At 37.3% G+C, this 27,031-nt stretch overlaps 1 protein-coding gene, 1 long non-coding RNA gene and 1 pseudogene across 5 annotated transcripts in view; 2 read left to right on the top strand and 1 right to left on the bottom strand.

Annotated features, from left to right (window-relative positions):
• The window catches only part of ZCCHC7 (zinc finger CCHC-type containing 7), a 254,447-nt gene extending 232,684 nt beyond the window's left edge, over positions 1-21,763 (bottom strand). The window contains exons 1-4 of one of the 4 annotated variants that reach the window (XM_045043122.1): positions 21,614-21,763; positions 21,146-21,264; positions 18,302-18,397; positions 16,172-16,802 (exon numbers count right to left, since the gene is read on the bottom strand). In XM_045043122.1, the coding sequence (XP_044899057.1) occupies positions 16,172-16,781 (610 nt within the window). In that variant the 5' untranslated portion in view covers positions 16,782-16,802; positions 18,302-18,397; positions 21,146-21,264; positions 21,614-21,763. Of the gene's footprint in view, positions 1-16,171; positions 16,803-18,301; positions 18,398-21,145; positions 21,265-21,609 lie in introns of all 4 variants that reach the window. The other 3 variants (XM_006939290.5, XM_006939289.4, XM_006939291.5) reach the window with 3 other exon arrangements.
• Positions 21,764-21,856: 93 nt separating this feature from the next.
• On the top strand, positions 21,857-22,616 carry LOC123381593. Its single transcript, XR_006588801.1, has 2 exons — positions 21,857-22,118; positions 22,394-22,616. It is a non-coding gene; the product is annotated as an uncharacterized LOC123381593 (long non-coding RNA).
• Positions 22,617-25,708: 3,092 nt separating this feature from the next.
• Positions 25,709-26,549, top strand: LOC101089552 (annotated as a pseudogene).
• The last annotated feature ends 482 nt before the right edge of the window (positions 26,550-27,031 follow it).

Raw genomic sequence — 27,031 nt, 5'->3', positions numbered from 1 at the left:
CCCAGGGCTGTTCTGTTCTCATTCCCTATCTTCTCTCTTTCAGAGTATAAGATTTTTCAGGAAATACCAACAATCAACTAGAACACTGAAACACAAAAACACCTCAAACTTACCACACAATGAGAACTACAAAATACTTCACAAACAATCCCTTTTTAAAGCCCTAATCAGAGTCTACTTTTCTAAACAGAAAACTAAAGCTAAAGTTTCCACACTATACAGTGTAATTCCACCCTCATTGGCTTACCTTCACATTTTCTGGCCTAAAAACATATCAAGAATAAAAGTATTTCCATTATACTTGAATAGTTACATGTTTAGCCACTCAGTTTTAAAAGAATCTTCCCACCACTACCAAAAAAAAAAGGGAGAGAAAGAACAAAAAAGAAAACCTATAAAATGAGAGTTTCAAATAAAGACTGGAAAAAGGGCATCAAGCAATGATGACCTTAAAAAAAAAAAAAAAGTTGTCTGACGACTGTCTGTGAAGTTTTTTAATAGCATGAAAACACTTTACCAGTTTGTTCTTTCCTTAATAAATTTCAAGTTTGGCTCTACAGTGTTCTCCTACTAAAGCTACACACAATAAAACATGTGCCATGAGCTTCAAAAACTAGTAACATTTTACACAAATGTTCGTAAAACTAGTAAAATGTGCTAACAGAAGAATTCCTTGTTATTTTTAAAGCTGCATACTTTCAGATAACTTTTCATATCACAGATTATATCCTGATTCGATAGGAATACTAAAAATACCTCTAAATATATATTTTATACATAATACAGGAGAAATAAATTATATAAGAAGTGAATATATTTTAGAGGTTATGTTTCTCAGTAATTACATATAAATATCAAGTATAAACTTATAGAGTACCTTTCAAAATACTAATCAGAATTAGGAAGAATAATTTTACAAACTTATGAAGCCTCTCTAACTATGATGAAAGTGTAGGAATTCAAAAGATTAATTGCCATGGAAAAACATAGCTAATTAGACTATTAGGATACATTTTCTTCATAGTTTGAAACTCTCACAGATTTTAAAAGAAATTGCTGCTTGAGAGTCATATTATAGAAATCAAAATGTGAAGTATTAACTACCTAGAAAATCAGTTACATAAAACAAAAGTTCAATAATGTTACTTGTTTCTTGGTAATAACAAATTGTACAAATCAGTTTCATATTCTAGGAGCACTAAAATCCACAAGAAAACACTACAATTAGCAGACACCAAAAAAACGCTTGCCCTTACCCCAATTCCCAAAGTACTTAACAGACATCCAGAAAGGGAATTCTAGATACCTCACTGCCATGGTGTATAATCAACTAAACAAAAAAAAAAAAAAAAACCCTAAAATTATGCATATCAAAATTCTTTTTTCATTCTATCAACATTAGAAAGTTCTTTTAGCCTATTAATAGTATATCATATCATTTTTCATGGTATATTAGGAAATTATTACAATTTTTAAATGCTAAAACAAACCTTTTAATTACCTTATAGGAGTTTGTTGATATAAAATTCAGCTAAATAATGCTACTGTATGATGCACCCTCAAAAAACTGATGTAAAATAGAAGTAACTTTGACCACGCTAATTTGCTATTTTTAAAGTCTTCAGATATTAATGAAAAAATATTTTGAGGAGATGTTAGGACTAGAGATCTCTCTTTTCCCTTACAGCAGTAACAAATCACTCAATATTTAATTGCCACAGCACTTCTCCAAGGACTTAACATTCAGCAGCATAAAGTTGTTTCATTAAACAAAATACTTCACATTTGAAAAACAAGCATGTTTTGAAGGAACAGGCACTTTTAAGATCTAGTCAAGTTAAAAATGTGTGTTCCCAAGCAAATGTATATTCATACATCTATTTGAATGTATACATTACCATGGACAAGAAAAACTGAATGTAAGATAAATCACATATCAGATGTAACTGATTTCCTATGAATATCTGTTGAATATACAGTAATTATTTAAATTAAAATTTTTAACAGCTACTTCCAGCTAATTAGTATTTCTAGTTATTTACTTAGTTCAACTATAACATTTTTATTCCAACAGTGGAGCGATTGTAAATAGAAAATTTGGGGATTAATAATTTTCTATCAATTTCAGACATAAAGCTAACGTATCTTTTGAGCTTCTCAATGGCTCAAAAATTAAATTGCTACTGTTATTAAGAAAACAAAACCAAGAACAAAATTAGTTTTTCCCTGCTAGTCCCCATGGATCTAAGTCCACACAATAATTCTTCCCAATCTGCAAAACAAAACAAAACAAAACACAAATAGATGGGCTAAGGAAGAAAGATCAAAACAAAGAAACAAGTCAAAAACAAAACAAAACAAAACCTCTTTCCCTTTAGCAATCAACAAAATAACAAAAAAGAAAAAGTGGAAAAGTCCCCCAGAATATATGACCATGTAAGCATGGGCACTCTTGCAGAAAACCAAGTCTGCAACCCAAAGCCATGGGAAATTTAAATTAGAGCAAACGGCCACAATAGGCAAGGAAATCTGCAGAGATAAAAAGGGACTGCTGAGGTGGCAGGTACCCGACTAAAGATCTTTTGAGATTTCCAAACAAACTTTATTAGTTTTACTAATTTAAAAAATAATAACTACATCCAGATTATATCATAAAGATTCAGTTTTTCCCCACTTAAATCAAAACACACGTTTGTGACAGATCTAAAGGAAAAGATTCTTACTGCTAAAATTGAGAATCAGCAAATCAAATATGCTTCACAACTCTATCCCTTCTAAATTTAAATAATGTTAAAGCAACTTAACGATTTAACAAAAGGAAGAAAAGTCAGTTAAGACCCTTCGCTGCTGATGGTACCTAAGTGGTGGCACAATCACACAAGCTCAACACAACTCCTCTTGGACGGCCCTGCGAAGAACCATATGCCAAAGTTAGTTTAACCAAACGAGCTTGAAAATCAGATGATCTGTGATACAACCATCGCAGTTCATCAATTAAATACAATCGTAAAAAAAATTTCCCGAACTACAACATCTCAAACAGAAGAATTAAGGGACTTCTACAACAACCAAAACAGTCATAGTATGAAGAACCAATATACAAGTATTCCACAACTTAGGACCTGATGAATTTTTACCAGTAACTCACCTCTCCAGAAACATTTAGATTGAATACTATGCACCTTTTGAGGTAAGTACTTCATACACATAAAAACCAATCATACTAGATTAAAACAACACATTTACAGCAATACTTAAGCCACATTTATTCTCCCACAAAATTTATACCATTTTTAAAGCAAACCAAAAGAGCTGGAGTAGATAGAGGGTATGGAATGAAGAGCAAAATACTAATTATATAGGAGTGAGATAATTTTTCAAGTACTTATTAGAATGCTGAAATTTTACTGGCAGTTAAAATCTTCCTTAAAAGTGGAAAGTAATGATATTTCTAAATAAAACCATTCTCAAAAGCTCACTTTTGTTTACATCAGACCATTTAACACTAATAAATGACTAGTACAATATAAAAAGTAACTTACAGGATCACTGGGGTTGCATTTTTTTTTTCTTTAAAACCTCCTTCATTCGGTTAAATTTATATGTCATTTCCCTCTGTGTCCTGAATTCTTCTCACCTGACTTTTCTAAGTATAATTTTTCCATTACTTTAACAAACTTATTAGCCATGACCAGTCTATTTCCTACATCTTTAGAATTTCTCATTAACTACAAATATGGACACAGTACTGAAAAGTATTCTAGAAATCTGGGCTTTTCCTCTTCTCTACAGGCACCATTGAGTGACAAAGCAAAACCAAATGTGACCTCGGTACTTCGAGGGAATTGCCAATAAAAACACTTTCAATAAATAGCTCTAAATAGCCATTCTTTCAACTTGAGGTAATTATAAGTTAACTATATATATAGACAAAAGGTAGGAGTACAAATTATTTTCTCATTAAAGAATTATGCTGTCTTCCCTTAAAATGTATTTGCAAAAGATGAAAGTAACAGCAGATGCTCTCAAGTCCATGGTTAGCCAATTTTCAAAACTATGTCAAAAGCTGAAATTCTAAGGTAAAAATATCATAGAAATAAAAACTACACATTTAACAGACAAGATTCACTATTAAATAATCTATTACTACATTACATTTATATTTGAATCCAAATCTATATTACAACAATTATCTTTTTATCCCCATAATTACATCTATCCAGAGCTAATGCTATCAGAGCAAGATTCAAACGCTAAAAAACAAGTCAAAGCTATTCCTTTACATATTCTTAAGCATATTTGTATAATTTAAAAAGAAAAATGTGTCCTTCTACATGGTGGATGCTCAATTAAAGTATTTATTTCTTTATTACCAGTAGAATCAACAACAATCTGGCAAGTAACTCAAAATGCCAAAAACTTAACCATGACAATAATTTCTAACAAAACAAAGATAAACAATGATTGAAAGGGTAAAATAATTTGGCTGAAAAACTTCCATTAGGTTAATACTTTACTTCATTAAGTGTTAACAACCAAGACTGTGCTGGCAAGAGATTAGTAAATTACTTTGAAATTAAATATAAATTTAGCAAAGTCTTAAAACAAGATCTCCTACTTAGAGACATGAATTATCTGAATGGTCTTTATTCTTACAAGGGAAAAAAGAGTAAATGCTCTCCATTCTATACTTCTTTTGAACGATGTTTTACAGTCTGATCACATGTAGTTAACGTCAAGTTTACTTTCTGACCGTAAAAAAATTTACTGTCTATAAATTACACTTACTTCTTAGACAAGTGATCACTATATGCAACACATTACTTTTATAGCAAACAGCTACATGAAAATTACATTTCAATACTCTTTACCCAGACATCAGGATTCAAGTTCCTATGACCTGCAGATAAGAACGAAAATGTTGCCTGCCCATCTAATTTTATGCTTCTCCATCCCCCCCAAAAATGTAAAACAGTGGATAATGAATAATATTTGAATGGCCACTAAACTTAGTCATTAGTTCAATAAATATATATGTTATTCTCCTATTAAGCAGTTTCCAATAAATTTAGTATATCTTATATGAAAATCAAATCAGTATCTAAAAGAAATGTCAAAAAAAGGGTAAAACTTTAATTCTCTTCCTAGGTACTTATCGCTGTTGAAAAGAAAAGCTACTGTAATGAATTTAGACTCAAAGTCATAAACTGACTTTGGAAGAATGCATACCTAAATTGCTGATCAAAAGGGAAATCACAGAAATTAGCAACATACAATATCAACATTCCAAAATGTTATTAAAATCCAACCCAAAGCTGCCTTAGCATTTCTGGAATTTCTAATGAGATTTTCAGTCCGCTGAACAATAGCCATAAAAGGCTTTCAAACTTCACTCCATTCACAAGTAAAGTTGAAATTGAACATTTTTATTTCTTCTCTCCCTATGACAACTTCACCATGGAACAGTGAATAACACAGCTCAAGTCATTATGCTAATTAGAAATTAAATAAAAAGATGCCCTTACAATAGTTAAGTGTAAGGTGACATGCTACAACTAGAGACACAGTTCAAAAGCAGCTTTACGAATTGTGTAGTTCAGGCTTACAAAAGCTGAAAACATCAGGGAGGGAGCTCCTTGACGCCCTCAGTCACTGAACTCTAGCATGTGGCCATTTTTCAATTATAAGGCAGAAATTAAACTATACATCGATGAGAAATATGTCAAATGGCAACCCACCCTTATGCTCTAAAAGGTCTCTCAAGGAACTATTTATTGAAATTAAGCTGACTTGTTATCTGATAAACGCAAGAGGGGGGAGGGACACTACCTTAAAGATTTGAAGAGTATTGAAAGTAAAGTTTAATTTATGAATGTTCCTAAACGAACAGAATGTGTCCCTTCCCTATGTTAGAAGATAGTAAAGAACACAAGCTATGAGGAGCCAGTTTTATTTTAAGAAATGCTCTACCTTGAACAGCCCTGTATAAAACATATACTTTAAATAGCTGGTCATGTCCTTTGACTAACCTTATAGCACCTGGCCCATTTGAGAGAATTTTTCTACCTGCCATAAAGTTGCATAAAACATCCAATTTTTTTTGCAGAAAAGGTGGAACAAAATAATGACCAAAAAAAAAAATCTTCCAAAAGCATTCTGACACATACGAAGAACATATATGAAACACAAATACCCTTTCTCACTTAGGCTGAGACAGCTACTAAAAAGGCATGCTATTAAAATATTTAATCATACCAACCCAAATATTAAACCATTAATTTAGCATCTGGGGTACCATACAGTCTTAAGTTTCTATGAGGGTTTTCTGCGTCTATTCTTCCCCCTTGCATTTAACCTATCCTATCCATTCTTCAAGACCCAGCTCAAAAGGCTACTTTGCAATTCAGTCTTATACTTTGCCTATACATGTAATTGTTTTTGATCTGTTACATGAATCTGGAAATGATCTTCTACTATGCTGGAGCATCTCTTGTATCTGTAGAAATGTATTTAACTCTGGTGTTCCAGTGAACTTTCCATATCATCAGGCATTTTACGGCTTCTCAAGGCAGAGACTACACAGCAATTCTTGAATCTCAACACCCAAATGGTACAGTAACTTGTACATTGTATGTATCCACTAGATAACTACTGGGCAAATTTTAAGATTCCAGATTTAGTTTAACTAAAATGTCACCAAATCAAATAAAATTTATTTAAGGAAAGTGCCATACTAGAGACATGTTCAAAAGCAACTTGGGTCCACAAAAAGTGGAGAACTTTGAATTCAAAATACCAAGTGGAAGCCATATGCCCATGCTTGCCACAGTGATCTTGTAGTTAGAAGAATTTTTTCAAAATATTTTCCTATTACATTAATTTAGTCTATTCATTGTCTCACTTTAGCTTTATAACTTTAATGAAACAAAATCATTATTTTACCAATATTGAAATTAAGTTACCCAAAGTCACAGCCAGTCAACTGAGGAGCTATAACAGATCTAATAACTACCACTAATTGAGGGCCTATAGGTCACCTCATTCAGAATTAAATTTTAAACTGGCACCCAAGGGATGAGTAGGTATCAGCCAGGCAAGGTAGAAAATGATCCAGATAGGGAAAAAAAAACAGCATTTGTACAGACCCAGATAAAATAAAATATGACTTATCCAGAAAACTGAAATTCAAATAGGTAACCCACTCTACTCAAATTTTAATTAGTTATCAAGTCTTGGTTGAGTGCTTAATAAATGCCAGGGATTCAGCAATTACCTCTAGATGAGTTCTTCATCCTGTGAAATGGTACCAAAACTTTTATGTGCATATTTTGGGGGAGTAAAGGGACCTGAAACAAAAACAACTACAAGATTGGGGCACCTGGCTGGCTTAGTCAACAGAGCATGAGACTCTTGATCTCAGGGTCGTGAGTTTGAGCCCCACGCTGAGGGTAGAGTTTATTTAAAAATAAATATATATATAAAACACTTACTGTACTAAGTCACTGAAAGCCATGATTTTACTTTAATCAAGCTGTAATTTCACTTCAACTTCATGTAGTACTACTATGTAAACAGCACTACTCTATATGCAAAGGTAGAACTTCAGTTAAATTCAACTAAGTTTGGGGCGCCCTGGTGGCTCAGTTGGTTAAGCGGTTGAATTCAGCTCAGGTCATGATCTCACGGTTCATGAGTTCGAGCCCCACATCGGGCTCTGTGCTGATAGCTTAGAGCCTGCAGCCTGCTTTGGATTCTGTGTCTCCCTCTCTCTCTGTCCCTCCCCTACTCATGCTCTGTCTCTCTTTCTCAAAATTGAATAAACGTTAAAAAGTTTTAAAAAATAAATAAATAAATTCAACTAAGATTTGCTAGATACCCACTATGTGGCAAATGTTGATAAACTAAAGAAACGATGTGTCAAGTTGTACATATTGAATGAGCTCTATATTAACATAAAATTCTCTAACATAACAATTACATACTAGGAACTAAAATGGCTTCTTCAACTCTTAAAAATACTATATTCTTCATTCTTCAAAAGTTATTTCTTTTTAAAATCCGAATCTAATTTTTTGCTTAATCTTTAAAAATTACTAAATGAAAAACAAACATTAAGACCAGGAATAAATATAAAGCAAGCTTGTGAAAGTGCAACTAGATTGTTACACATGTGTTTAAAATACATTTTAAGACTGCAAAAGTATTTCATTCATCAAATACTTTAAATTACCATTCATTCACTTCTAAAAAGTATGTTACATGCCTAATGTATCCAGCTCAGAGTAGTGCAGAGTAGTGGACAACCCAAAATAGTCCAGAGTCCTAGAAATGAGGACTATCTTTACATATACTGTACAATGGACTGATCTCCAGGCTATATTGCCAACGGGAGGGGGGAGGGGGAGGGTAAAGCAAATTGTGAATAGTATGCTAATGTTTAAGAAGGGGGAGAAAGATTTCAAAGACATACACATATTTGCTTACATTTTTTTTTATATAAGGACATACCATCAATTTTCTCTGAATAATTACCCATAAGGGGAATGGCAAGAACAGGGTGAGGACTTGGATAGAAAGTAGAAGGTAGACGTCTCTGAATATGTTTTACCTTGTCTTATTGACTTAAATCTGGATATTATAAACATCTTTGTAATTATAAAACAAATTAAATTTATAAACGGCAAAACTAAAAATTAAACATATCCAAAGCAAAATAAAACAAATGAACCTATCCATGTATCTAGTTGATAACATAACCACAGGGAGAGAAACCTGAATTTAATCAAGAAACACAGGGACACAGGGGAGTATGTTAAACAATACCATAAAATTCAGACTACAGAAAATTCTAGAGGACAACCAATACAACAAATAAGTTACAAGGGGAAAAAAAAGAGAATAAAGAAATAAAAGCAGAATCTAGAAAGGACACTTAAGTTATCAACCAATTATAATAAATGGATCTGATTCAAATAAATTGTAAGAAAAAAAATTAAGAGCCAGGCAAGGAAATCTGAATGCTGACTGGGTATTTAATAATAAAAGAATTACTGGTAATTTGTTTAGGTGTGATAATAAGATTATGTTTCTTAAGAAACTTTTCCTTTCAGAAATACATATTGAAAAATATTACATGAGCGCCTGGGTGGCTCAGTCGGTTGACTGTCCAACTTCAGCTCAGGTCATGATCTCATGGTTTGTGGGTTCAAGCCCTGCATGGGGCTCTGTGCTGACAGCTCAGAACCTGGAGCCTGCTTCAGATTCTGTGTCTCCTTCTCTCTGCCCCTCCCCTGCTCATGCTCTGTCTCTCTCTCTCTCTCAAAAAATACTTAAAAAAAAAAGAAATATAGATATACATATATATGAATGAACAAAATGATAGGTCGATGATGTGCTTCAAAATAATACAGGAGTATGCAGTTATAACTGAGAAAAGACTAGTCATAAGTTAGGCTATGAGACACTGAGTTCATTGTAACATTCTATTTTTATATACTTCAAATTTTCTATAATAAAAAACAAAAAGTTACTAATTACTCCCAGCGCTATTAATAACCCTTCTCTATGCAGGAAAATAAGTGGCTGATTATGCCTCTATAATTCCTATAGCACTTATTGTCTCTCCCCATCATCTGGCTATCTTACATAATAATCCTTCCCAAACTTGCGATCCTCTTCACAAATTAAGAAACATGCTAATTTCCCTTGGCGCATCTCTTCTTCAACCAGGAGCTCTACCTTTCTAATATATGAGAATTGCAAGTCACAGTACTGGAGATAATAAGAGAAAGAAAGTAAAGGGTGAGAATTTCAAAAAGGAAAACAAATGATAGAACAGGCAGTTATACAAATCCTTAGGAAAGAGTAAAGAGTGAAGGAAATGAAGCCTATACCTTAGAAATAAACTCCTACATCCCTCAGTAAAAAGAGCAGGAAGCCAGATACAACAAGCACTGAAAGCCGATGATCTCGCATGAATTTATTATAAGCAAAGCCCTCATCATAAAACTGCATGTACTGAGGAAGGCTAGGCTGAGCACGTTACATAAGTGTTACATCCCTAAGGCCTCAATGGGACCTCAGGAAGCTAATCAAGAACTTCAAACCAGGGGCCCTGGCTGGCTCAGTAGAGACACCATATGACTCTTGATCTCAGAGTTGTGAGTTCAAGCCTCACGTTGGGTGCAGAGATTACTTAAAAATAAAATCTTAAATGGAAATGCAAGCTGGTGCAGCCACTCTGGAAAACAGTATGGGGGTTCCTCAAAAAACTAAAAATAGAACTACCCTACGACCCAGCAATTGCACTGCTAGGTATTTATCCAAGGGATACAGGTGTGCTGTTTCGAAGGGACACATGCACCCCCATGTTTATAGCAGCACTATCAACAACAGCCAAAGTATGGAAAGAGCCCAAATGTCTATCACTAGATAAAGAAGATGTGGTATGTATATACAATGGAGCACTACTCGGTAATCAAAAAGAATGAAATCTTGCCATTTGCGACTATGTGGATGGAACTGGAGGGTATTATGCTAAGTGAAATTTAGTCAGAGAAAGACAAAGATCATATGACTTCACTCATATGAGGACTTTAAAAGACAAAACAGATGAACATAAGGGAAGAGAAACAAAAATAATATAAAGACAGGGAGGGGGACAAAACAGAAGAGACTCATAAATATGGAGAACAAACTGAGGGTTGCTGGAGGCACTGTGGGAGGGGGGATGGGCTAAACGGGTAAGGGGCTTAAGGAATCTACTCCTGAAATTATTGTTGCACTATATGCTAACTAATTTGGATGCAAATTTTAAAAAATTAAATTTTAAAAATTAAACAATTTTTAAAAAGTGAAAAAAAGAGAAGGAAAAATAAAAAGAAAAGAAAATCTTAAAAAAAAAGTTAAAAAAAAAAGAACTTCAAATCAGAAAATCAGAAACGCATCCAACATTCAGAGGAAGAACAGGAAGGGGAAAAAAGGCCTCCTAGTTGTGTATTATCTGCCTGATTGTGTATTTTTAAATTTTTTATTAATGTTTATTTTTGAGAGAGACAAAGAGAGCACAAGTGGGGAAGGAGCAGAGAGAGAGGGAGACACATAATCAAAAGCAAGCTCCAGGCTCTGAGCTGTCAGCACAGAGCCCGAAATGGGGCTGCCAAGATCATGACCTGAGCCGAAGTCACACACTTAACCGACTGAGCCACCCAGGTGCCCCTGCCTGATTGTGTATTAAAGCAAAACAAATGTGTAAGCATTTCACTAAAACTGAAGTAGTGGGGGACAGTCTGAAGTTTCCATAGAGCAAGAATGGCACTGCACTCATTACTACAAATTTAACAATAGTAAATGGGAAATATGTATGTACTTATATATTCCTTCATTCATTCACTACCTCAAATTCACTAATTCTATTTTTATTAAGGTAGTTAAGTTTTCAACTAATCTACCATCAGGATTTTAAGAGACTTAACTCCCACTATTAAGGAGAGACTTCCATAAATTACTTAGCTTCTTAGTGTCAGCTTCTTTTTATAATACATGTATTACATAAATTTTGTCTCTTCAATGAAACACTAAGCCACTTAAAGCTAAAACTATGTCTTTTATCATCTTAAATCCCCTCTATGTATTCTACAGAGTAGATGCTCAATAAATATTTGATCATTTAGCTATACAGAACTAATATATACAGAACTAATATATATCCAAGAAGTACTCTAAATATTGTAAGGAGGCTTCTGAGTATGGAAAAGACCTGCCCTCAAGAGCCTGCAATCCCTTCTGTCATAGTGATATTTTAAATATGCCATTAGTTTAGGGTACCTGAGTGGCTCAGTCGGCTAAGCATCCAACTTTGGCTCAGGTCATGATCTCACAGTTCATGGGTTCAAGCCCCAGGTCAGGCTCTGTGCTGACAGCTCAGAGCCTGGAGCCTGCTTCAGATTCTGTGTCTCCCTCTCTCTCTCTGCCCCTCCCCCCGCTCACGCTCTCTCTCAAAAATAAATAAACATTAAAAGTAAAATTAAACATGCCATAGTTTGGGGGTTTGGAGAGAAGGGGGAGCAGCACACCAAATAGCTACTGCTACTGTTTAATAACCATCATTTCAAAAGTATGCCAGAATTTTTACAAATTTCCACCAACATGAAAAAAATCTTCTCTCTAAAGACTATTATATAAACTGAACTCAGATCTATTCACAAACAGGATAATAATGATTAGAGAGTAACAACGCACTCAGATAAATATCAGTGCAGAATATATTGTTTATTAACTGAAAAGAAATAGGATTATGGCATTAGCAGATCAAGGAAATAAAACAGGAGATATACATTTGAATATTTGTCAGAATTTATAAAAGTCAAGCAAGTTAATTTGCAGAATTGCAGAATTTGTTTCAATTTGGTTGGAACAAAAAAGACATCCTAGGAGCAAAGGGATAAATTTCAACATGGATAAGAGGAATATATGCTGAATGAATGTCAAAGGGAATCAAGAAGTACAGTATTTGGAATTACTTGGGTCTTGTACCAAACATTAGTAATGCTACTAATGTTGCAGAAAAAGTGTTATAAATTTATACACATAAACACACTAAACTTTAAGAGAATACACACTTACAAGAATCAGTTTCTTTTAAAATTGTAAGTAGAAGAAAAGATACAAGAAAAACGTGATACCAAAAAAGCCATTCTAGAAAGACATAAGACAACATAAGTAAAAAGTATAAAAAACAAAATACTAGGAGAAAAAACTAAGAAATAACAGAGTAAACCAGCACATCACAACAGAAATACACAACATCACAAATCATTGTTAAAAGCAATGCAGTTAAGTGGAACCCTCACACAATGCAGGTGGGAGCGTATAATGGTGCAGCCACTGTGGAAAACAGTCTGGTGGTTCCTCAAAAGTGAAACAGGAATCTCCGCTACTCTATTCTGAGGTATATGCCTAGAATAATACCCAAAATAGGTATTCAAATGATACTTACACATGAATGTTCACAGTAGCACTATTCATAATAGCCAAAAGGTGGAAACAACCCAAATGTCTATCGACCGATGAATGGATAAACAAAATGTGGTGTAACACTACAATGGAATATTATTCAGCCTTGAAAAGGAATGAAGTATGATACATGCTACAATATGTATAAACCTCTAAAACATTATGCTAAGTAAAAGAAGCCAGACACAAAAGTCACATATTAATTAGACGATTCTATTTACATGAAATACCCAGAATAGGTAAATCCATAGACAGAAAGCAGATTAGTGGTTGCCAGGATCAGGGAGAGGAGGGAAGAAAGAGATCCATAATGTTCTAAAAATGTTTTGGAACTAGACAGACATGATGGTTCCATAACATTGTAAATATACTAAATGCCACCAAATTGAACACTTTAAAATAGTTAATTTTGTTATGTTAATTCCACAATTAATAATAAACACAAATGTCCCCTCCTCCAAAAATGCAGTAACAGCCATGCTTCTTATCATCTGCTAATAACAGAAAACACTAAAATTGTTTGCTAGAGATCTCTTTATATTCCTTCGTTTCTTCTCTCCTGTAAAACATACCTGACTAAATCTATCATTCCCTTTCTTCTAGAATCCTCACTTCCATACGGCTCACACTCCATATAGCTACCCTATACCCCCATTCTCACTGCCCCTCATTAACCTCTTTCATTTTGTCCTGAAAAACCTTAGTTCTCAGGGCAAAATTAGAACTGCTAATCACTTCCCAGTTAACCTGCTCCTCTTTCTGTGGAAAAATAACCCTTTCAATTTATCAAACTTTTCAGTATGTTAAGTCTGAAATGACGATAAGATACCCAAATGGAAAAATCAGCAAGGTGGACAACCTGAGTTCAAGAAAAGTGGCTGATCATTATCAACACATTAGTGTTTGATGAAACCAGGTGCAATGTCAGGGTTGAAGAAAGAACAGGCTAAATGCTTTTGACCCATCGTACACCTAACCCTGGATCATTTGGTTTCCATAATCTTGCTCCAGGCTGCCAAGTATTACTGGAAAAAGTTATGAAATCCTTCAAAGTGAGTTCACTACAAGTTCATATTGTTTCAATTTTAATTGAATACTACTTCTAAGTAATCCTTTTATTCGCTTACTGATTTATCAGCACAATGATTTCCCAACTATGAGCTTCAGACTCCCGGGGAGCTGCACAATTAGCTATCACAATGGATACCCAGAGGCATGCATTATATAAAGAAATATACACCTATATGTATTAACATTTTTCCAATGTGCAGATACTGGAGTTAATAAAATACAACGTCATGTGAGAAAGTACTAAAACAGCAGCTTTTTGCTAATACGCATTTTCTCAACTAACAAGCACTATAAACATAACTACAGTGATGTGGGGGGAGGGTTTCACAAACCGTTGTGAAGTTAAAAAGGTTGTCATCTTCAAAATACTGGGAACCACCGCCTAAGAGAATCTCCCACAGCACTTAAACATGCTTTCTGCACTCAAAGCTCCTAGGTACTCCCTGCCCACTTCCACTCCCAATGCTCCTTTCATTTTCTCAAGAAAATCAAACACATGCTCATATATCCCCTCATCTGCCATCCATCTGTATTTTTTTCCACTACTTCTATATTTGATACTTTAGAAGTTACTGGTGTGCCTCTTCCCTTTTAAGGCTAATTCAGACATACACACCTGATCCCATCTCTTCCTTGGTCCCCACTACCTCAATCCATCAAACAGGTTTAATCTCTCCTTCAAAAGTTTTTTCCCTTCTACCTAAAAACATTTTCAGATCTATCTTATTCTGATAAAACTTTACTTGATCCCACTCCATGTTCTAGCTGCTACTCTATTTCTTCCTTTTGCTGTCAACTTCTAAGGGCTGGCCTGTTATAGACTGAGCCAACTACCTATTTTTATAAATAAGATTTTGTTGGAATAGCCATCCTGTTTTTTTAGGTATTGTGGCTGCTTTCCCACAAGGGCAAATTTAAGTAGTTAGGAAATCCTATGGCCTGGAAACCTACAGTTTGTCTCCTTAAAAAAAAAAAAAAAAAAAAAAAAAAAAAAAAAAAAAACCTGGATGGCTCAGTCTTGAGTGTCTGACTCTTGATTTCGGCTCAGGTCATGATCCCAGGGCTGTGGGACTGAGCCCCACACCAGGCTCCGCACTGAGCAAGAACCCTGTTTAAGATTCTCTCTCTCTCTCTCTCTCTCCCTCTGCCCCTTCTCGCCCACTTGTGCTCTCTCTTAAAAAATTTAAAAATAAAAATATAAATAAATAAATAAATAAAAAGAGGTCAAGTACTGGGGCTCCAAAGCATGACCTACATTCAATGCCATCACTTCCTCTGAGAACAAGTGGGTACTATTAAAGGTTTTGGAGCAAAGTAAAGTACCATGAGCAAAAGGGCTTTCAAGACTCCTAGTTTAACAACAGTGTGCAGGGAAGATATAAAAGATCATTTAGGAAATCACTCACTGCAAGAGTCTAGCATTAGGCATACAGGGAGAGAAACTAAAGGGACTTTTTAAAGGAATAAGCATCAAGATTAGATGCAATATATGACAGAGAAGACAAAGCTCACACCAAAATTTCAATCTTTGGTGATGTGATTTCTCCTATAATCTACTGTAGACTTACAGCTTTTCAGAGTCTATCTTAGTGACTGTAGAGTTCCTAAAATCTCAGTACTAATTCTATATCCTCTGTGTATCAAGCATTCCCCATGCTTGCTACCTGGCTAATGCCTAGGTAAGCAAATCACTTAGGAAGAGGCAGTCCCAACAGAGTTGGCCAAATGAGAACACAGGACCAATGTCAGAGATGGATGGAGTACTCACCTGTGATACCAAGTAGAGAGAGAGGGGGACTAAGATTTCAGGTCCAGAACTGGCTCTAGCCAAACAGGAAGAAGCAGCTATGAATTTGCTTACAGTAGAAGCAGAGTGTCTTTGATATTCTGACATACTCTTTCTGATGTTCAGACAGACCACTATTAGAGCAGCCACTGGTAAGAGTCTCATGAGAAATAAGCCAAAAAACAAGACTGAAAGGTGAGGAATTAAATGGAGCAGACCCTATTGGTCTTTTGTCTAGGAAAAGCAGTCTTCCTTATTAAAGATGGTACTACTTTTCAAAATGGCCAACATGATACTAACCTTCATTTACAGAGTTTTCACATCCCACAAGATTGAGAAGGATATCATCATCTTTATCATCAACTTCACATCCCAGCAGCATCCAGTTCTCCACGTTATCACTTTCTGAAATGGTGCTCTCTTCCTCTTCACTTGAACTGACCTCTATAATCATGACCTCTCGGATTGTACCCGATAGCTCTTCAGATTTAGGCTTCTCAATAGTCCTCTTGCATTTCTTATCAGTCAACTTATTAGAATGAAAAGATGCAGGAGGACCTTGGGTTTTTTCTTTTGCTTGGACTCTAAAATTCTTTCTTTTGCATCTGTAAATACTATCTTCATCAGACAAAGTGATGACCTCTGACCCATCTGATAGCTGGATGACCTCACTATCCGAAAGGATAATTAAGTTCTTCTGATTTGGTTTACTAATGGATGATTCAGAATTCCCAGAGTTCTTCTCTTCATGTTCTTCCTCTTTAATGACATTATCAAGATCTTGGGCATAATGAACTTGGCTGTAGAGCTGAAATTCCACCTCACTATCAACACTCAGTTCACTAGAGGACTCTTCACGATAAAGGTCATCTTCGTATGCTTCTATAGTCTCATAACCACCAAACATCATGGAAAGTCAGTAATCTTGATGCTGTAAAAGAGAAAACCATACAAAGAATGTATTTTAAAAGCTCAGATCATGCCTGTTTAGTGCATAACAATATCACCTTAGAGCTAACTTCTGTGAAAGCCATCACTGTTCTCAGTGACATATTAAAATACCTTTTCCTCTTAGAGTACCTTTTTTTCAAGGATTTCCAAATCCTGTTATGACCTACTCTAACAATGCCCACCCCTCCCAAATGAAAATTACTACCAACAAACTGACTTACAGCTATTAGTGGAAACACAATTATTTTGCAGGTGTGACAGAAAGAAAAAATAGGGTGACATCCACTGCTTCAGACACCAAACATTTTTTTCCCCTAAAATGTTAAAAATCACAAGAATGTTTTAAGTCCTTCTCACTAGTCCATCCATTTTTCATCTCTTCCCTGGTTCTGGCTCTTCCTCTCATCTTTTCAGATATGCATTCTCACATAGAAATATCACTTCAACTTTAATGAAAATCCACTACAGGAAACAATCATATTTACTGTTTTAGTGCAGATTTTTATTTTCAATCAAAAAATTAATCTCATGACCTTGACTAAAAGAATACATAAAAATACGTGATAAGCCATGGTTTACTTTTGTACTAGCAATAAAGATGTGTGTGAAACACAGACACCTAAAACTGAGGCAAACTCCTAGCTACAGGAGCACTTTATTTTCCTACTGTGGCATATTAAATCTTATTCACCTTCCACTCAGCTTAAACGTCACTTTTCTGAGAAGCTTCCCTTGACCCACCAGACTAAATTAAGTGTCCCTTTTATAGGCTTCCATAGCACTTTACATTTCAAAACACTCACCACAGTTCTAATTACTAATTCAATGTAAATCTCCCACAAAAACAGACGACATAGCCCAGGAGAGCAGAAACTATATGCACTTTGTTAAACGCTGGATCCCCCAAGCCAAGCAGAGTAACTGGGATTTGGCAGGACCTGCATAAATGTCTGTTGAATTAACGGATAAATAAATAAAAGAATAATATTATCTGGCATTTACTCTTCAGTACTAACAAATCTAGTATGGGCCTAAAATATGGAAATTATGGTGGGACGAAGTTCACAGTTGTCTCCAACTATTCCAACTACTCTCATATCAACCCAAAATCTACACAGATGTTTCAATGAGGTACTGATGGAATACTGATCCAAATGAGAGCTCTGGAAAAATAACTCAGGTTTTTTTCAAAAATCAGGGACAGCCTAAAGAACAATAACAATGAAAATTTACTCTTTCCACATCCTTTTTAGTTATACAAATGCAATTCAGAAAGACCAGCTGTTTTTAGTTTACCAATTTTCAGACCCAAACATCAGTGTTCTGATGGTAGTTTTGGTAATATAACCAGCTGACTCCAAGAAGCAAATGAACAGAAGCCAAAAATGCACTCCTTACACTGGAGTTTCTCTGTTCACAGAAATAAAGAAACCGTGTCATACACCTTAACCTTACACAATGTTATATGTTCAGTTATACCTCAACAAAGCTGGGAGTAAAAATGATAACTTCTGAGTTAACAATACAGTATTGTATTCTTGAAATCTGCTAAGAGTAGATCTTAAAATGTTCTCACTGGTGGAAAAAAAAGGAAGACAATATGTGAGGTGATAGCTGTGTTAATTAATCTCAATGTGGTAGTTATTTCATACAACAGATCATGATATCGTACACCTTAAACTTACACAATGCTATTTGTTAATTATACCTCAATAAAGGTGGGGGTGGGGGGAAGAAACCAACTTTTAAATGCCTTTTTCTTCTAAAAGTTACGATACACCTGTTCCATTCTTACACTGTCCTTCAGGTTGCTATGCTGTTGTTGTCATACAAGTTAAATGTGGCTGTCTGAATAATAATGCTCATAGCATTTATCAGTTTATATTGAAATGTTAGCCTCAGAGCAATTCAAATAAAAGATGAATTCTTTCCTTTTTATTTAATAGGTAAATTAATTCTGAAAGAAGTCAAAGGAATTATGCTTCCTTCAAAATCCTCACTGGATCCATACTGATAAAACATAAATAACATAATTCCAGTGCAGCACAGAAAAAATTAAAAGAGCTAAATTACAGAGTTACAAATTTGTACTACTCTTGGAACCATCCCAAAGGAAAGGGATTAAGAAAAGAGCCACGGGCACACCTGTGAACGTATGCCAAAAATAAACTACAGAAATATAATAAAAACTGACTTCCTTGGGTCTAGGGGTTTATCTCTTTCCTTGAAATGTAGAAAAATGAATTTAACAATTTAGCCCCTATGGCCTTTAAGAGGATTTTGTATCTTCTGTACTTGAAAATTGTGCTCAGCATAACTTGCTCTGCTCTTTATGTAGCTTATGTATGCCAGGGTTAAGGTTTGCCCGAGGCTATTTTGGTTTATGTTTATGTACTACTTTAATCACATTCAAATGCATTTAATTTTTTTTTAAGTATATACTCACAGGAAAAATATGAAATAAATAAATACACACACACATCTTGAACTAGAAGACTTTCTCAGCTTTTAATCATTATATACGATCTCAAGCATACTTAACTAGATAACATAAGGTCCCTATGAGAGCCACAAAATTTTAAGCCTCAAAGAGACCTTCCTGATTATCTCACACAACCTCCTCAACTTACACATAAGGAAATTAAAGCCCAAAGAGATAAGGAAGCCTATCCAAGGTTATGCAGCTGATTAAGAACATAGGTGGGACAGATTCACATTTCCCTGACTCTTAGCCAAGTGTTCACTAAGACTTTTTTTTCACTTTTCCAAAATAATTTCAAATAAAAATTTTTTTTAAAAAGCTTCCTTCAAAGCTATATTTGCATTGGTTCTAACACCTAAGTTTATCTCAAAAACATCCATTTCACTTCCCAGTGGAGTATAAAAACTATGAAAGAGGCATTTTAATTGGAAGGAAAAGCATACATGTGAATTTATTATCACTTTACCATCCAAGAACCTTGCAAGTTGGTACTCAAGAGTACAGCAATCCCATGACCAAAGAAGATGGTTCTTAAAACCTAAAACACCCAGTTTGAGAATAAAATTTATTCATAAAATTAAAATGGTTTGACAAATAAAAAACAGGCATAGAGAATCACTGCAAAGACTCTCACCATTCAAAAGTGGGAGTAGTTTTCATTCACTAAAAATTTTTAAACTACACAACTTAAGGCTTATTTTAAGCTTGTATATTTTACTATAGTATTTTTGAGGCCAATACTTTTCTGCTCTAACAGTCTACCAGCTGGCCATTCCAGACCTTTTGCTCTTATTTCCTTCCAAAGAACTTTTAGCCTAAATGTTTCTTCTTGATGACATAGGTATCCATTTCAACATTCAAATCACAGATCACTCCTGAAGTCCAATGTTCACTGGAAAGTGATTAATAGACATAGTTGATTTTCAACTTAAAATTTCTGACATACTCTATTATATTTATATACTCTGCTAGCTATCCTGACAGTGACAGATTTGAAACTCTATTAAGTTCAGTCTAGAATGAAAATCTCTGCCTATTCTTCAAATATAATTTTCACTCTGAAGCAAATCTGACTAGGGTAGAGAATTCAAATATGTGAAACGACACTCACAAAAAAAAAAAAAAAAAAAGGAGACAATACAAGATATTGGTGGGAGAAAGTTATGCTAAATTTATTCAGACAAGTCTAGCTGTTCTTGGTATACATAGTCTTTTTATGATAACTAATCCTATCTCAAAACACTTCCTTCACCTTTCTCTCAAACCTTCTTCCTTTTACTACACAGCACCTTACTCTTGTAGCCACTTTATAATCCTCACTTCCAGGTCTTCCTCAGTTCATCCCCTACCCTCAGATTCTGGAAAACAACAATACTGAACTGTCCCCCAAAGGGAATCCTGTCTGAAATATACACACAGCCCATTTCAGAGTCTTTGTATGTTACAGCAAAAGTATTCGAAACACAAAGTCAAGAGCTTTGGAATGGACAGTCACTAACTTGCACGCTCTCATTTTATGTATACAGAAACGGGCTCTCTGAGAAGCTTATTTATTCATTGAGCCTAAAGATCTCCTCACTGGACCCTGTAATGTGAAACGGAGGTAAATTCAGCCTTAACATGAGATTCCTAGAGTCACCAGCGATTCAGTGGTGGAGCCACGACTAGAACCGAGGCCTGCTGATTCCCAGCCAGTTCTCCCACTGCACCTGCAGCTTTTAAAGTTGGAAGTTAACTGCGGGCTCACAGGATGTGAGGGATATAGCAAATCTTGGTGCACACAGTCCAAATCTCCCTGTTTTACATAGGGCAAGTAGCACAACCCCCTAAAATTTTCTGACCCCACAGTTGTAGCTGTTGCTTCTGACAGCAGAGACTGGAGTTGGGCTATTCGGTCCCCCACAGGCCGGGCTCCCTCAGTGAGGCAGGACCTCCGCGTTTAGCTGACTGACCGGCTTCCCTAAAAAAAAAACAAAAAACAAAAAAAAACGGGAACTGGGGGAGGATAAAAGGCATGGGGTAGAAACGCTACCCCCACCAAGGCCATGGGTGCCCAGCGTTTTTTGAACCACGACCTCGCCCCTGGCCGAGTAGGGAGAAGCGAACACCCCAGCCGGTCAGCCGAGCCGCAAGAGGCAGAACACGACTGAGGGGCCACGAGCTGCACCCTGCCACGAGTAGGGACAGACGGGGGACGCGGAGGCCGAGGAGGGGACACGAGCTAGTTCCACAGCCCTGCGAGAGAGGCGGAGGGCGGGCAGGGGTCCCCCGGCCGCGGGCGGCTGGGGGTCCGTCACACACATACTCACTGCCGCGGCTGCGACCAGGAAGCACCAACCAGGAACCAAAGCGCGTAGAGGGATGGGGAGGGGCGAGGACAAATGAGGTAAGGAAACCGCGTCCGCGCGGACCCGGGAGGAGGGAAGGCACTTCCGGGGAAAACACAGCTCCCGGGAGTTGTCTTCCGTCCCCGCCTACCCGGCGAACCCTCTGTGCGCATGCGTAATAACTGTTAACCCTTTCATTTCCCTGCTGATAATCTGTTGAGTTGCCTTCCTTGCTTTGCCCCTTCCCCTTCGTGACTTCTTTCAAAGATACCTAGGCTACATCTATCATGGGGTAACACTTGGCTTTAAAGACTTGCACGCAGGGGATGCTACTTAGTAGGCAAAATCAGGGAAGACCTAGCACCCTTTCTGTGCCGGCGAGGAAAACTACATCTCCCATGATGCCCCTGGGCGGGTTTCCGGACGGGCTCCGCCTCCTGCTGTCTTGACCTCCGGGGAACCCTCTTTGTGCCACGTGGCGTGGGAGGTGAGCTGAGACCCAAGTGGGTTAGGATAGGGAGGACGGGTTCTGGAGGCCGGTTCCCCAGCGTACAGCGGGACCTCGACGGAAGAGAACCTTCTTTGAAAGAGCCTGGCCTTAGCGCTAGGTGATCTTAGGCAGGTCCCTTCCACCTCTAGTTTGAAGTTGAATTTAGTATTGGGATGATTCTGGCTCTCTCTTTCCTAGAATTCGAGGCAACAGATTTAACTCTTTGTGAGTCTTGAAGACATACTTTTTTTTTTTTTTTTTTTTTTTTTTAGCTCTACGCTTAACGTTGGTCTTCAACTCAAGAGTCAACATCTCTACGACTGAGCCGGCCAGGCGCTCATGAAGAGCTGCATTCTTGATAAAGATTGAAGTTCATACTCGTCCTTTGGAAGCCTTCAGAGGCTACAAGATTGTGTTGGAAGCCTCTGTCTTCTGTTCCTCTTCTCACACCTTATTTTAATACTTAGCAATAATAAACCCATCTGTACAACTTTACACAATGGCAAAGCACTGTATAGGTTGGTCCCCGGCAACAGTCCTGAAAGATAAGCTTGACATTGGTACTTCTTCCCAACATTTTTTGAGGGAAAATGTGATCAGAAAAATAATTAGAAATTAAATTAACATGGTAAATGCTAGGAAGGAGGACAGGTTACAATGAAAAGGTAAACTTGGAGGAACCATTTTGCAGAGCAGGGAAAAGGCTTAGAAGTGGATCACAGAGATTACTAAATTGTTTAGGTAATGTGTATGGTGTAGAACAGAAGTTATCTCTAAAAAAATAAAGTGTTAAGCTTTTGTCAAGTGCCAGGCTTAATCTATAAGTGTATTATGTATAAACCCTTTTAAAAGAATGTTTAATGTTTACTTTTGAGAGAAAGAGAGACAGAGCTCGAGCAGGGGAGGGGCAGAGAGAGAGGGAGGCAGAATCTGAAGCAGGCTTGGGCTCAGCTGTCAGCACAGAGCCCAAGGTGGGGCTAGAACCCACAAACCGGAAGATCATGACCTAAGCTGAAGTCGGAGGCTTAACTGACAGCCACCCAGGCGCACCTAAACCCTTTTAAATTATAAAAGCTTTTTTTTTAAGTTTTGATTTTTTTATTTTGAGAGAGAGAGAGCATGAGTGAGCATGCGAGTGGGGGAAGAGCAGAGAGAGAATCCATAGCAAAGAATCCCCAGTACACCGTTTTAAATTCTAACAACATTTTGGGATGCTTGGGTGGCTCAGTTAAGCATCCCTCTTTTGATTTCAGCTCAGGTCATGATCTCACAGTTCCTGAGATCAAGCCTTGTATAGGGCTCTGCACTGACTTCAAGGAGCCTGCTTGGGATTCTCTGCCTCTCTCTGCCTCTCTCCTACTTGCATGCACTCTCTCTCTCTCTCTCAAAATAAATAACCATCTAATTAAAAAATTATAAATAAGTTTTAACAACCTTTTGAGGTTGATTTTTATTTTTATTTTAAGTAATTGGTACACCCAATGTGGGGCTCAAACTCACAACCCAAAGATCAAGCTTTGCACACTCTACCAACTGAGCAAGCCAGGCTTCCCTTGAGGTTGATTCTTCATTCCCATTTCACAAAAAAGGAAACATTCAGAGAGGTTAAGCAACTTGGGGCCGCAAGGTTAGGAAATGCACTGAGTGACCATGCCCAATCCTACTATTACTCAAGCATTCAACAAAGATTTACTACTTACCATTAGTCAAAATGCTTTAGATACCCCCTTTTAGGTTATTTCATAAAACCTGTAGTCCTCTGGATGGCACTTCATAAGCTGACATCTGCCTCCCTGTTGACCACCATGCTAAATCCGGAGCAGTCACCAGAAGACACTATGCTGTCCTGTACCTGTGTCTTTGCAAAAGGCATTCCCAGTGCCTGTAAAGTCCTTCTCTTTGTCTTTTAAATACACCCCTACCATACCCTATTGCACTCAAGCCCTGGGTCTTCAGGAAGAAGGCCCAAGTCAGCCAGACAGAATAGGCATTCCTTCTCTTAGGCTTCCCTACAATTTGGACAAATCTCCATCAAGTCAATTATACTGTGTTTGCCTTACAGTTGTCTCCCAGCTGGATTGTGGACTCTCTCAAGGCAGAAGCTTTGACATTTTATCTTTGTATCTTCACAAGCTAACATGGTACTTAGCAGATCACGAGCACTCATTAAAGGTGTTAAAGAAATGAAGGCAAACTAAGAACTAGATGTGGATTCACCAGCTGTCAGATCAGTGGGGAAACCGTGTCATGTCCCCAGATAAGTGGAATGCAGTGTAGTGCTCTATGACATTAAAACGGGCATAAAGAGCTGCAGGGGTCCCAAGGATACAGAGATTTGTAGATGAGGAGAGTAGTGTATATATACACACTTTTGCCTTGACATGGTGAGTTCTCATTTAGATGGCTTTTAGAAACAGAGATCTGGTCTCCTGTTACAGTAATAGGAAAACTGAAGCCAAGAAAGGAAGAGACATGCCAAGAGTCACCTAGCAACCTAGCAGAGGCAGAGCTGTGTCTGTAATCTGGGTCTCTGAGTCTTTCCCCAAATCACACACACAGTAGTTCTGTTTCCACCTCCTGCAGTCTCTAGTCCACACTTCTTGAAATCATGGGTAGCAATATGCAAAATACCCTGAAGTCTCTCTTACAGAGAATGTTCTAGAGAGCCCACTTATTTGAGGAAGGAAGCACCTGTTTTCCCCCCAAGACGGTGGCAGTACTACATCAACAGTGAGCAGCTGAATTGGGACGAGGGTCCAGGACAAAGCAGAAATCTGCTGCAGAGAGCAGACAAGATGGGGGATGTACTGTAGCAGGGTCCGGGTGAGTGTCGCATATTACTGTCTTTACTCTTCCATTGCAGAGAGAGGAGCTGCCTTTTTCCTTTGGTTCTAGTTTATCAGTAATATCTAGTACCCCTGAGAACTAACTAATCATTTTGACCACTCACTTAACAGTTGCTTTTGTATTTATTATCATTCATTCACTGAGAGCCTACTATGTAAGAGGACCTTGCTTGTCACTCCAAATATATTATCCTCTCTCCCATTCTCGAAATGACTCTGTGAGGGAGGTGTTAGCCCATTTCACTGGTATGGAAATTGCAACTTGGTAAGGTCAGGTGACTCACTGTAAATCATACAGCTGGGATTCAAACCTAAGTCTTGTCTGAATCCAAAACCATGTTCTTTTCTATGCCCAAAGCTGCCTTTCAGAACTAAACTCTTTGAGGCGGAGACTATGATGACCTACCTCTATCTCTACACCCAGCACCTAGCCCAAGGCCAAGCACTCGGTAGGCTCACAAAGAACACTTGTGGAATAAGTGGATTTAGTATGGAGTGTCCGCTAAATGAAGGCCTGCGTGCAGTATGAACGATGTTGTGGGACAGCAGCAGAGGGAGCAGCTGGGCGTTTAGAAGTGGAGAAAGCCTCCCTCTGCAGAGGGGGACGCCAAATAAGTGGTCAGTAAGAAAATAAAAAACATCAACCCAGCATTCTAACGGCAAAGAATCCTAGCAGGCAATTCACAAAAGAAATCCAAACAGCCATGAACAATGGTAAGAGGTGTTCAGCATCACTAATAATCAGAAAAATGCAAACAATCTCATACACAGTGGATGAGAATACAAATTGGAAAAGCCTTTGAGGGAAGCTATCTGAAGTATCAAAATTATAAATTAGCTATGTCCTTAGGTGTATGTACAACGATTGTGATAAGAAAAATGGAAACGGCATAAATATTCATTAATGAGGAATAAAATACTTTGTGGCTTTTGGCTCAGAGGAGGCCATCCCGATTCTGGGTTATCAGACACCAGCCACCTCTATCATGCCACCTAAGTTCAACCCCCACAAGATCAAAGTCATTTATATACCTGAGGTGCACCAGTGGGGAAGTTGATACCACATCTGCATTGGCTCCAAAAATCGGCCCCTGGGTCTATCTCCAAAAAAGACTGGTGATGACATCACCAAGGCAACCAGTGACTGCAAGGGTCTGAGGATTACAGTGAAACTGACCATTCAGAATGAACAGACCCAGATTGAAGTGGTATCTTCTGCCTCTGCCCTGATCATCAGAGCCCTCAAGAAACTGCCAAGAAACAGAAAGAAGCAGAAACACATTAAGCACAGTGAAAATATCACTTTTGATGAGATTGTAAACATTGCCCAATAGATGTGGCACAGATCTTTAGCCAGAGAATTCTCTGGAACTATTGAAGAGATCCTGGGGACTGACCAATCCGTAGGCTGCAATGTTGGTGGCCGCCACCCTCATGACGTCACAGATGACATCACTAGTAGTGCAGTGGAATGCCCAGCTAGTTAAGAACTACAATGGAAAATATATCTTTTTTTAATTGTTTTAAACGTTTATCTACTTTTGAGACATAGAGAGACAGAGCATGAACAGGGGAGGGTCAGAGAGAGAGGGAGACACAGAATTCGAAACAGGCTCCAGGCTCCGAGCTGTCAGCACAGAGCCTGACGCGGGGCTCGAACTCACGGACCGAGAGATCATGTCCTGAGCCGAAGTCAGATGCCCAACCGACTGAGCCACCCAGTCGCCCCACAAAGGAAAATATTTCAAAGGATCATTTAACAACCAAAAAGAAGTAGAGAAATGAATAAAATAAACAAGGACACATTGAGGGATGCCTGAGTGGCTCAGTCGGTTAAGCGTCTGACTTCAGCTCAGGTCATGATCTCACGGTTCACGAGTTCGAACCCCATGACAGGCTCTGTGCTGACAACTCAGAGCCTGGAGCCTGCTTCGGATTCTGTGTCTCCCTCTCTCTCTACCCCTCCCCTACTCATGCTCTGCCTCTCATTTCTCAAAAATAAAACATTAAAAAAAATTTTTTTTAAGAATAGGTCAGAATTTGCTAGATAGAGAAAGCAGGGGA

The sequence above is a fragment of the Felis catus genome, chromosome D4, assembly GCF_018350175.1.
Source record: "Felis catus isolate Fca126 chromosome D4, F.catus_Fca126_mat1.0, whole genome shotgun sequence".
NCBI classification, from domain to species: Eukaryota; Metazoa; Chordata; class Mammalia; order Carnivora; family Felidae; genus Felis; species Felis catus.
Note: the sequence above shows the minus strand (reverse complement) of the source record. Positions and strands in the feature narration are given on the sequence as shown.